The following is a 12,197-nucleotide window of genomic DNA, read 5'->3' as shown; positions in this document are numbered from 1 at the left end:
AGGCTTTGAGATTAAAAGCCTTGTACCATTTCTAGCTTACTCTCCCTGATTTGTTTATGGTTCAAGATGTGAGCTCCCTTGATACTCAACTTCCTGTGGGGGCAGGGAGACCAGAATTGAAAAAAAAAATCCTGTGCAATAAAAGAACTTTTGGAAGTATCCCCATCCTTGATTTCAAGCAATAGCAAAAAACCTCATGGGACTGGCATAAAAACAGGATGATCAATGGAATCAAATTGAAGACCCAGAAATAATCCCACACACCTATGGACATTTGATTTTTGATAAAAAAAAAAAAAAAGCCAAAATCATACAGTGGAAAAAAAGAAAGCATCTTCAACAAATAGTGCTGATCTAACTGGATGTCTGCATGTAGAAGAATGCAAATAAATCTTTATTTATGACTCTGCACAAAACTCAAGTACAAATGGATCAAAGACCTCAACATTAAACTAGATACACTATATCTAGTAGATGAGAAAGTGTGCAATAACCTTGGAGGCAATGATACAGGAGACTACATTCTGAACAGAACACCTACAACTCAGGCACTAAGATCAACAATTCATAAATGGAACCTCATGAACCTGGAAAGGTTCTGCAAGGCAAAGGATACTGTCAACAGGACAAAATGGTAGTCTACAGAGTGGAGAAAAAAACTTCACTAATGTACATTTGACAGAGGGCTAGTATCCAAAACATACAAAGAACTCAAGAAATTAAACACCAGCAAACCAAATAACCCAACACAAAAGGAAGTACAGAGCTAAAAAGAGAATTCTCAACAGAGGAACCTCAAATGGCTGAGAAGCACTTAAAGAAATGTTCAATGTCCTTAGTCATCAGGGAAATGCAAATTAAACAACTCTGAGATTCCATCTTACACTTCTCATAATGGCTAAGATCAAAAACTCAAGGGAGAGGCCATGCTGGTAAGGATGTGGAGCAAAGGGAACACTCCTCCATTGCTGGTGGGAGTGCAAACTTGTACAGCCATTTTGGAAATCAATCTGGCGCTTTCTCAGAAAAGTGGGAATAGTGCTACCTCAAGACCCAGCTATACCATTCCTGGGCATATACCCAAAATATGAACCACAATACAGCAAGGACACTTACTCAACAATGTTCACAGCAGCTTTATTTGTAATAGCTAGAAACAGGGAAACAACCTAGATGTTCCTCAACCGAAGAATGAATAAAGAAACTGTGGTACATTTACACAATGGAATACTTCCTCAGCTGTTGAAAACAAAAACATCATACAAATGGATGGAACTAGAAAATATCACCTTGAGTGCAGTAACCCAGACCCAGAAAGACACACATAGTATGCACTCACTTTTAAGTGGATGTTAGCCATAAAACAGGATAGCCATGCTGCAATCCACAGACTCCCAAGAAGCTAAGTAACAAGGAAGGACCAATGGAGGATATTTGAATCTCTCTCAGAAGGGGAAATAAAATAGACATCTGAAGTAGATGGAAGAAGGGAACTGGGTGGGAGAGGGAGAAGGGAGGGGGACTGTTTTGGGGATCAGATGTTAGGATAGTAGGGTAGGGGAGGACTGAGAGAGAATGGAAATCAGTATGTGGGGTGCATCTCTGGGACCCTATGGGGAATCTATGGAGATGACCCTAGCTAAGACTCCCAGCAGTGGGGGATAAGGAGCCTGATGTTGCCACCTCCTGTAGCCAGAGGGGGGTGGGAGGAAGGTGTGAGCTCTTAGCTTGTTGCTCCTGCCACCATGCCTGTGGCCTCCTGCCATGCTGTCCCCACCATGTGGAATCTAACCCTCTGGGATCAGCTGCTAAACTCTTGTGTGAGTTGCCTTGGTCCCGGTGTTTCTTCACAGCAACAGAGAAGTAATGAAAACAGACAGACCCTTCCCCATCTGAAACCTCAGCCCAGATATCCTGTCCTCTACAGAGCCCATCCAGTGACCAACCAGAACCTGCCCGCTTCTCATTCTGTAAGCCACATCACACAAGCACTCACTGTCTATAGCAATCATTTGCCAGCTTGGTATTCAGCTCATTGGTTTATTAATTACAAACTTCTTTAGTGTTTTTCCGATCCCCTTGATTAAAAGCGTGAGGTGTGTCTGAGGGCAAGAACCTACCTCTTCTATATTTCCCACACTTGCATACCTGCCTCATGTAATGAGTATTGAAGTTCATTGTGCTTGAATGAAGGGTGAGGCTGGGTGCTTCCACCTCAGATATCTGGTGAGGTTTCTGTGCTCTGCCCACTGGCAGTGTCCTCTCTTTAGCTGGGCTCTGCGTTCCTGCCTCTAGCTGCAGCTCTCACCTCCCTTTATCATGTTGCAGCTCCAATCCTGTGAGGTTCCCTCTCCTCCCTACCATTGCTCATCCCACTCTGACCGCTCTGGAATGTTGAAGAGGGCAGCAGACTAGAGCTTGCAATCTCCCTGACTCTCTTACTCCTCCTTTGCAACTCTATGAGCCTGAGTGAAAAGATTAGCAGCTCCCTGCCTCAGTTTCCCACATGTAAAAGAGAAAAAATTAAAACAGTTGCAGTGGTTGCTGGATTAGATGGGATCACCTGTGTGGAATCTGGCAGCCCTTGAAACTTGGCAAATGCTAAAGGTTCACAACAATTCTCATTCCACACATTTGCACACTTAATCAAAATACTACTTTTTTTTTGTACGGAGGAAAAAGCATTATTTATTTATTTGTGGTACTGCGTATTAAGACAAAGTCTACATCACAGTCAGGTGCTGTAACCTAGGCTAAATATCAAAGTAAAGACAACCATGAAAACGACACAAATCCAAGACCGGGAAAACAAAACCCCCAACAGAAGAAGAGAAGAGAACCGGACCGGACCACACCGGACCAGACCAAAACGACCAAAATACTACTTTTTATTTAAAATTTCAGCCATTTGGTTCCCCCCCCCCCCCCGCCTCTGCTACTTCTGTCAGGCCCAGTTACTTGCATGATATTGTTGTTCCTTGTCAGGCAAATAATTGTCAAGCCAGGCTTAGTAGCATCTACTTATAATCACAACACTCAGGAGGAAGAAAGAATGCCACAGGTTAAAGGCCATTGGGATGGCACAGGGCTGTCTAGAAAACAAAACAGAAAAAATAGTTTTTGCCCAATCAAACAGAAAGGAAAGAGAAAGGAGAGACAGCACAGGTAATTATCTTCTAACCCCAAATCTCAATAAGACAAAATTCCTTTGCATTGTTGATGTTCTGATGAAGAAAGATCTGTGCTTAAAATTCTGTACTTTTGACACTAAATTCAACTTGAATTTTTTGTTTTTCTAATTCTCAGATACTGCCTCCTTCCAAGTGAACAGGCTTCAAACTTGTCACAATCTTGAGTAATTTTTCTATCCCCTGAGGAGTATTTTATCACTATTGGCTGGGAAGAAACTGAAATATTGTCTTGTATTTGAGTCTTTACCTAAAGGATAATTCTCAGATCCATTGGATTGTTGCCCAGGCAACTGAAAATAAAAATCATGAAAAGTTAAACTAAGTGATGCTGATTTCCATCTTGGAGAAACATAAGTGAAGATCCAGGTAGTGTGAACACTAGCGGAAATGGAGAGCAAGCTCCCCGGCATCCCTTATGGGTTTCACAGGGGTGTGTCACTGATCCACCCTCTGGATTCTATAGAATTCCACCATTAATTGCTCCAGCTGGCAAGTCAGTTGGGATGCTGTAATGCTCCTTGTCCCTGGGCAGCTGAGCTCAGCATTTAGTTCTACTTTTCCCTTCCAAAGGGTTGGGAAAGTGTCCTTGGAGACAAGTGCACGCTTGCTACATTAAGAAATTGAATCCCTGCTGTCTTTTACAGTCCTGGGACTTGTGCCATTCCCTCATTTAGTTTTTTCAGGGTCCAGGCTTAAATTTTAACAAAATTCTAACAAAATAAAGAATATTCATCTTAGCCTTGCCAGCCAGAGGAAGTTCATGGTGGTAAGAGTTACTGCAAAGGGATTTCTTCGCCCTGTGTGTGCATGCTTACTTCTGCCTGCAGGGGTGAGCTGTTCTCTTTGCTCTGCTCTGTCATATCTGTTGATTGGGTTCTATGGGATTAGATCAGATTTTAACATGGGAGAGCTGCAGCAGCTGAGATGGCCTCTTCCTCCCTAGCACTATTGGCTGCAAAGCAACTGAAAAACTGTCTTGTGTGCTTTGACTTTACCTAAGTGACAATTCATAGACCCATTGGATTGTTTCCCAGATAATGGGGAAAAATCAAGTAAAGTCTGAATTAGGTGATATTTTCATCTCTCTTCCTCCTCCCCCTTCTCTTCTTCCTCGTTCTTCTTCTTTTCTGTAATTGTTCTCACTGAGCGACTTGTTTTCTTTCTTTTTCCTTGGATGGGTAAAACAAGTGTTTCCAATTGGAAAATGTATAGTTCTCCTCCAAGTCCATCCTTGTAGCAAATGAGCTATAACACAGAATCCTGTCACTGCAGTGTCCTGATGACACACCGTGGATAGCCTCTTTGGAGAGTGGTTAAAACCTACCACATCCTTTTCAATAGTATCAAAATAAACATACCGTAATTTTTCAATTAGTTCTTTAATATAAATCAGATATTTTCACATTCATTTTCCTTCAATATGACAGGATGTTAATTTTTTTTGCTCATTTCTTTACATACAGAAACTTTTGGTTCTGTGGGCAGGTTCCAAAATATAAGACCCATAGTTCAAAATTTACTACCTATTTTACTATCTCAGCCCATGTGAATCTATACATACAACTAAATGAAGCTAGCATTTTCCCATATATATATATATATATATATATATATATATATATAATATGTTGTACTTCACTGTATATGCTTAACATAGATATTACTGTACTGTTGGGTTTTTCTCTGTCCTTGATTCTATCAGCTGGTAATTTTGGATAGAAAACTGTTCTTAACACTCAAATAGCAAATGATTGTGCTGTGTTTTTCTGAGAAAACTACAACCTAGAATGAATTCAGTCCCAAATCAAAACCTTTCTCATTGTCATCATGATATTTCAAGGATACTTATGTATCTATTCTCAGAAGCCCATTATCTTACTTTTCCTCACACTTGTTTGTGGTTTTATCTGCAGTGGAAATGACTCTGTCTGCAGACTGACTTGTAGCGTATGTTCTGTAACATCAAAGTGTAGCGTGGGTATTGGGGGAGGGAACTAAAGAAGACCCTTTGCACAACTTTGCAAACTCTTATTTGTTCCCAAACTTTTCTAATAAGCTGGACATATCAAAGTTTTTCTCTGTTTGCCTTCAAATATTGGTTGGGATGGATATCAAGCCAGCAAACTTTCTCTTGAGCCAGTGCTCAAATATACAATACATGGCACAGGTCTGTAGTTCAAAATAGAAGATTTTTCCTCATTTCTGTACCCTGAACCAAGTGTTTTTTTTTTTCTAATCTTTCTGTTAAAGTTCTTTGACTTACACAAGAAAAAGAAGTATCTCGTTGATATTTTTATATAGAATATTCTAATATGAAAGAAGTTTAACAAATCACGATATAATGAAAGCCTCTTACGATTCATTAACCATCAACAACTATATAAGCTCACACAATTCTTCAACAACCTGTGAAATACACATTCGCAGATCTGAAACTGAAGCTGGCAGACACTAAGTAAGCTTGAGGTCACACAGCGAGTAAGAAGAAATGCCCACAATCTACCCCATTTTAAGTCGAATTCTGCAGCCCACACCTTCGATGCCCGCATGGCTCTTAATCTGAGTAATCTGACTCACGGACCCGCGTGCGTTTTTCCTTCTTGGGTCTAAGTGCCACGACAGCCTGACTCAGCAGTCAGTCAGCATACACAGGAAAGGCTAATATTCCACCAGCCCAAAATGGCTTTGGCCTACTCTTGGGGACAAAAGGGTTACTTCAGGCTTTGCTGAGCTGGCTCTTCTCTGAGTCTGAGGTTGACATTTGTCCCAGAAGCACTCATGATTGGTGTCAGGACTACTTTACATAGGACAGTTTTGGGCCTCAGACTTCCTCCTGCGATGGAAGATATGTCTACTTCAGAGCATTACAAATGTGCAATAAAAAAATACTCAAATTTATCTGTTGCAGGATGTGGTGGGCTTACACTTTCTCCTTCTTTGCTTCTCCCCTTCACGAGTCAGTCTTCTGGGAGGAGAATAGCATTTTTCTTTGTGCTATCAAGAAGTCAGATTAGAAATTGCCGCAAATGCCTCATGCTTAATAAACTGTCCGTGGGAAAGATATTGGGAAGTATCATGCCCTTCCTTGCTCTGCTAGTTATCCCAAGCCCTCCAATGACTTAGCATTGACAATTCTAGATTCTCTTCAAAAGCAGAGCTTTTACATATATTTCTTTAAAAAAAATTTTATTACAATTTATTCACTTTTTATCCCGGGCTGCAGCCCCATCTCTCAGAGCTTTTTAAGTCGAGTTCACATCACTTTCAAAGATAGCCCATTTTCTTCTATTGTGCCTTCGAAATGTTCGACCCTTCTGCACTGTGTTGCTGAGGGGCTTCTCTGCACGCAGTAAATAAATGAACTAACACTATCTTCTCCTTCCTTGCGGGGGCAGGGGGAGGCCTAACTTGGAGAAGTTTGGGATGAAACATCCCTGGAAGGTGAAGATGGGCAGCTGGGGGTGCTCTTGGCAAATGGGCAGGCAGTCTTTGCTTTAGTCCTCCCTCTTGTATTAGGTCTGTAAGAGGAATTACAGCCTCCAGCCGGAACCTGAGTTGCAATGCTGAGGTTCAGACAACCACCCCCCATCCTCCCAACACAGCTACCTGCTGGTCCCTCCTCCAGTGTGGCTGGCATACAACCTGTGCCTGTCTGGATAGGCTGACAAGCTCCCAAGCCGCCAAACCCAGATACCTGAAACTGGTTCCACACTGGAGAGCCAGGGACGTTTGGGTTGGAAGAAATTGGAAGTGGCTAAAACCGCAGGCACACTGAGGATTGTAGAGAAGGGAAGAGGCTAAAACCAAAGGCGTGGGCGTGGGGAGGAATGGGGAACCACTGTGCGGTGGACACGTACGGAGCGCTCAGCTGTGCAAGGATCACAGGTGCCCGGCAAAGCATCCCCACCCTGGCCAGTGCATCCAGGACTGGTCTAGGGCTCAAGCCCCAACTTAGAAAGCAGGGCACCCAGCGATCAGCTTCACTCCTCTAGCGAAGATAGTTTGAACTGATCAGCCACGTAGGTGCTCTGGATTCCAGCCTCCCCAGCGCAGCGCTGGGACCTAAGGTACCACTGGTGTGCCCAAAAAGATTGTACCCGCACCCCCCGTGCCGGCCAAACTCCACGAAGAAGAACCAAACCGGCCCGGATGCCAGAGAGGAAACCACAGACTACAAGAACAACAGTTAGGACCCTGAGGAACAATGCCTGGGACCCTGTGCGCTCTCCCTTCCCAGGGCGCTCTTACCATTTGTAGCCTCTGCCGCGCTTGAACTTGAGGGTGAGCACCGTCTCCAGGACCAGCAAGAGGTTGAGGAGGGCCAGCAGCCAGTACCAGTGCTCTTCCTTCACCCAGGTCACTCGCCAGACGGCGACCAGAGAGTGCAACACGAACAGCAGCCGGGTGGCCAGGGCCTTGAGCAAGACCAGCCCCCCTATTCTGCCCCTGCGCTCTGCCATCCCGGCGCCTGCGCCCTGTCGACCCCCGTAGGCAGCACCCGGTGTCCACCTCTGCTCAAGAGAGGAACGGGAGCGGGACAACCCTGGGAATGAGACTGCGGGACCCGAGTTCCTCCTCACACTCCCGCGCAGGACTCCGGTAGGACAGGAGAGCGCCGCTCGCCCCGCCCCTCCAACTTCCAGAGAACTCTTCGAAGACTGAGTCCAAAGCCAGCTTCTCCTGGCTGCTGGGCTCGGCAGGCATCTGGGGCTGCACCACCCAGACTCCCTCGGGTGTTATTCTGCAGCGCTGCCCAGCCTCCTGTGGACGCTGAGGACCAGCCTCCATCCCTGCCCTCCCCTCCCCACCCCGAGGACTCCAGGGAGTCCACAGGAATGCCCTCCGCCCTGCTCCAAGGAGGTGGAGGTGAGCTGATGGATGGCCAAGATGCTGCACGGCTGAAAGGGGGAAGGGGCACAGCTCTTTCTGCTTGCTTTTCTACCCAAGCGTTCTTCAGGTCTTTCCCACGTTCGGAAGAGCACAACTGGCCCTCGTGGTGACTTGAAGCCGGGACTCAGGAGAACCAAAGAATCCGCTGTCCAAGCAGTTTTAGAACCGAAGTCCTTCACACCCCTCCCAATTTGAAGAACTGAAACTTTCCGGGAACTGAGGCAGACAGACAATCTGGCCTTTCTCAGCATCTCATTCAGTGCATGGGTAGCCCTGGTGTACTTACTCTTAGCGATGACTCCTGGTCTCCTGGGGGTGGAGGCTGGAGGATTGCTGTAAATGTGAGCCCAGCCTGTGCTACAGTGTGAAACCAAAACTCAAAAAGATTAAAGGACCGGCTGCTGCATTATTTAGCGCTCATCTAGCATGAGGGAGGGGGAGGGGCAAAGGGGGATAGGGGAGGGAGAGGAGAAAGGGAGGTGAACATTACCAGGAGGTGAGGTAGAGGTTTGTGATCGATAACTCTTGAGAAGATCTGTGAGTTAAGTTCCCAGCATCAGAGCCAAACTAAGGGCTTCAAAGCTCTGCCTGATTTTTGTTTCCTTGTTTGATGTCCTCCAAGCTTTTGTTATTATTTTTATTTGACAGGGTTTTTTTTTCTTTTCTTTAAACGGATTCAACATCTCAGTGAAATCTATGTGAAAAAGCTATATGCTTTGTACCTTGAAAGGGTACGCAGCTGGGAGACAAGTAAAAATCATTAAGTTAACGAAGTTATTGAAATCTTACTAGATTTACCGAGGGTCTTCAAAGCTCTGTGCTGCCAACCCCCTCTTCGTTTGTTTACAAAGAGGGTTTAGAAAAATGATACTCACAGTAGTGTGAGGCAGGGGTACTCTCTCATCCACACAAGTAATGTGGAAAGAAAAGTCTACCCGGGAATGTTGTCAGAGACCCACATAAAACACCCATCAGGTCATACACTGTGCGTTAGGATTGTGCAGCAAAGTTACATGACAGGTTCACAAATCGTGCCACGTGACTGGTTCCACATGGGTGGTTTATTAAGGTAACCCAGAGCATACCCAGGTGGTTTCAGGTGGTTTGCAGGTGGTCCACAGGTGGCCTCACAGATGCCTGATGTCCCCTCTGTCAGGAACCTCGAAGCTGGAGGGAGAGATGCCTGCTTAAGGATCCCAATATTGTGAACATGGAAATTCTTGATAGGACCAAAGAAGTCACTGCTCTTTAGTGATTGAGACATAGATAGATAGATAGATAGATAGATAGATAGATAGATAGATAGATTAAAATCAGAAAAGGTAGAGAGAGCCGAAGCATTCCTAAGGCCTGTCAAACCCTTCAACAGAAACCTAGTTAATCTCCCTGGAGCCAAATAAATTGGATTTGCTATGGTGTCATAGAGAAAGACACTCCAAGGACACTAGACCAGATTGGTAAGAGTACTGGGAATGACTTATTAGGAAGCATTTGGGCTTGATGTAGGTGATTTTAGGGCTTAAAGACTATGAGGCTTTAGATTGGATCCCACCGAGAGATGGAATTAATTTCATGACTTCGCTGTCTTGGTAAGCCTCACTTTAATATGGCAGTATTCAATAATTCATCTTGACTGTGTTCACACCTGAATATACAGGGATAATGTTTGTATCCTGATCTACAGGGACAAAGAATTGGCCTTCTCTGGTGTGAAGTTTTCTTTGTTCCGGAGGAGGATGTAAAGGCATGGCCGACAGAGACACATCCGTCTCTCACTGGCAGGGACTTCTCTGTCCTCCTTCATGCATCCCAGCAAGGTTCTCCAAAACTGGACATACAACAAGGGGCATGCATCCTGTGTCTTCTAAACATTGCTCTTGGCTCCAGATTTTGAAAGTCTGAATTGGGTGCAGTCCCTTGTCTGGATCTGAAAGACAAAATTTCATTAAAGACACTTTAAACATTCTCTTTCCTTTCTTCTACATCCATTTAAATAGAGAAGAGGCTTTGGGAATTATCTGGGGCTCTCCAGTCATGTATACAAATGCATAAAAAGTACTAGAAACATCAAGCAATTTAACGTGTCCACACTCTTTGACAAGTAGTCTTAGTGTGAATACCCAGACCTTTTGGCATCAGCTGGGGTCACACACAAAATGCAACAGCCACCTCCCATTCACTCCCCTGTAGCCACAGCAGACCTCTCTCCTGAATGTAAAGTGAACACCATTCTTTCTCAGGCTTCTTTTTAAAATACTGTGATTTGGGTTTCAAGTAAAAGGATTAGCTGCTGGGAGGGGATACATGTTCTAAAGAGGCAATAGACTTCCTGAGAACCAAAAAGAGGCAATGAGGGCAGGGGCCAGCTGCAGACTTGAGTGGCAGCAGTGATCTCAGAGTTGCTGTGTGTGGATCTTTGCCCAGCAACTCTGACCTTGGTTGGTTTCCAGCCAAATGTTTCAAGTTGGAAAAAGATTCTATTAACTTCCTTTAACTCCATATAACAGGAGTTATGGGTTGTGTCTGGAACATTCTATAGAGGCTAGTGTGTTGAAAGCCCAGTCCCTTGATGATGGTGTTGCTGAGAAAGTGAGTGGTTCCAAGTGGCTCTTACTGAAGTGATGGGTTGATTTGTGTATGGACTCTCTCGACTGGGTTGAACATTGGAAGGCAGTGGAGATGGCAGAAACTTGGGCCTGATTTGAAGAAGTGCCACAGGACATGAGAATTTGTAGGTGTACCTTGTCTCTAGACATCCCACCCTCTGTTTTCTGGCATCTATGAGTGCCATTATTGTGAGTATTAGTATTTACTAATGATATATCTTTTAGGAAAGCAGCAGTTATTCCTACAGAGCTGTATACCCAAATCACCACCCAGAGACTGGGATTTATTTAATTAACCTAGAGCACAATGCTGGGCAATAGTGATTCCATCCTAAACCTCCAAGCCTGCATAGTTTCCTACCATTCAGATTTCACCCATTATACTTGCTTTTAGTGCTCTCTTAGGTCCGGTTCATTTCTCCACATGGTTCTAAGACCTCTCCTCCGGATTCTCCTCCTCTCTTTCCACTCTCTTCCTTCATCTTCCTCCCATTCTGGACAAGGATGTCCCACCCAATCCTTTCCATTGCTCAGCATTGTAGCAGATTGTTTTAATTGATAATACAGAGAACAAATGGTGGCATGTTTACAAAAACTTGAGACAGGTGACACTTAGAATAAGCATCACAATGCGATGTCTGGATTGAAACCAGATAGTGGAGCAGAGAAATAAGCATTTGAATGAACAAGGGTAAATTGCATGCATTCCAAAAGAACATTGTACCAACAGTGGCATGAACCTACTTTATTCTGCTTTCATCATGACATTCTTGCCATGGGCCCAGACAGCTGAAGTCAGTCAAGCATGAAAGAAAACTCTGAAACCATGAGCCAAAATATGTCACTCCTCCCTTACATTGTTCATGTTGACTATCTTATTACAATAATGAGAAGTTGACTCATCAGGCCACGTCACCAGCCACTGCACAGATAACCAGATGACCGCATTTCAGTCACTGGCCATGCTTACACAATGAGTGCTTAAGTGACACTTTCCTGGTCCTCCAACATGGAATCCTGGGCAGAGCAGTGGTGGAACAGAGGAGGGCAGGTATATTGACAGACACATGTAGAACCATTCATATTTGTGTTTACACGCTAGCATGGAATACTTGCCATGATCCAGGTATCTCCGCCTCACGCCTCCTTCAGTCCAGCATATGACTGTGAAGACATTTATGTGTTTACAGTGGGGGTACAGTCCAAGGTTACATCTCCATCCAGGGGTTAGCAGAGTGGCAGATTGGTCTCAGAAATCACACTCTGCTAGGCTGATAATTTCCATTCCTCCTTAACTACATGTACATATCATTTAGATATCATTTTGATACATAAATGGGTATCTGTGTGTGCAAGACAATGATAGAAAAAGTCAATTACTATGCAACAGTGTGTATCTATTCCCTCAGAGGAAATAGTCTCAATCAACGCTCTTTATTATTACTTTTCTGTTGGCGACAGTGACACCTTTAAAATATATTTGTGTTCCTCCACTGCAGCTGAATCTAAT

At 44.3% G+C, this 12,197-nt stretch overlaps 1 protein-coding gene across 1 annotated transcript in view; it reads right to left on the bottom strand.

Moving 5' to 3' along the window:
- Positions 1 to 7,651, bottom strand: part of Tmem26 (transmembrane protein 26) — a 49,842-nt gene extending 42,191 nt beyond the window's left edge. Inside the window, exon 1 of the mRNA XM_055598847.1 lies at positions 7,440 to 7,651. Coding sequence (XP_055454822.1) covers positions 7,440 to 7,651 — 212 coding nt within the window. The remainder of the gene's footprint in view (positions 1 to 7,439) is intronic.
- Between the last annotated feature and the right edge of the window lie 4,546 nt (positions 7,652 to 12,197).

This window comes from Psammomys obesus, unplaced genomic scaffold (assembly GCF_907164565.1).
Source record: "Psammomys obesus unplaced genomic scaffold, mPsaObe1.curated_primary_1811, whole genome shotgun sequence".
Classification (NCBI taxonomy): domain Eukaryota; kingdom Metazoa; phylum Chordata; class Mammalia; order Rodentia; family Muridae; genus Psammomys; species Psammomys obesus.
This window is presented reverse-complemented; position numbering and strand designations above follow the sequence as displayed.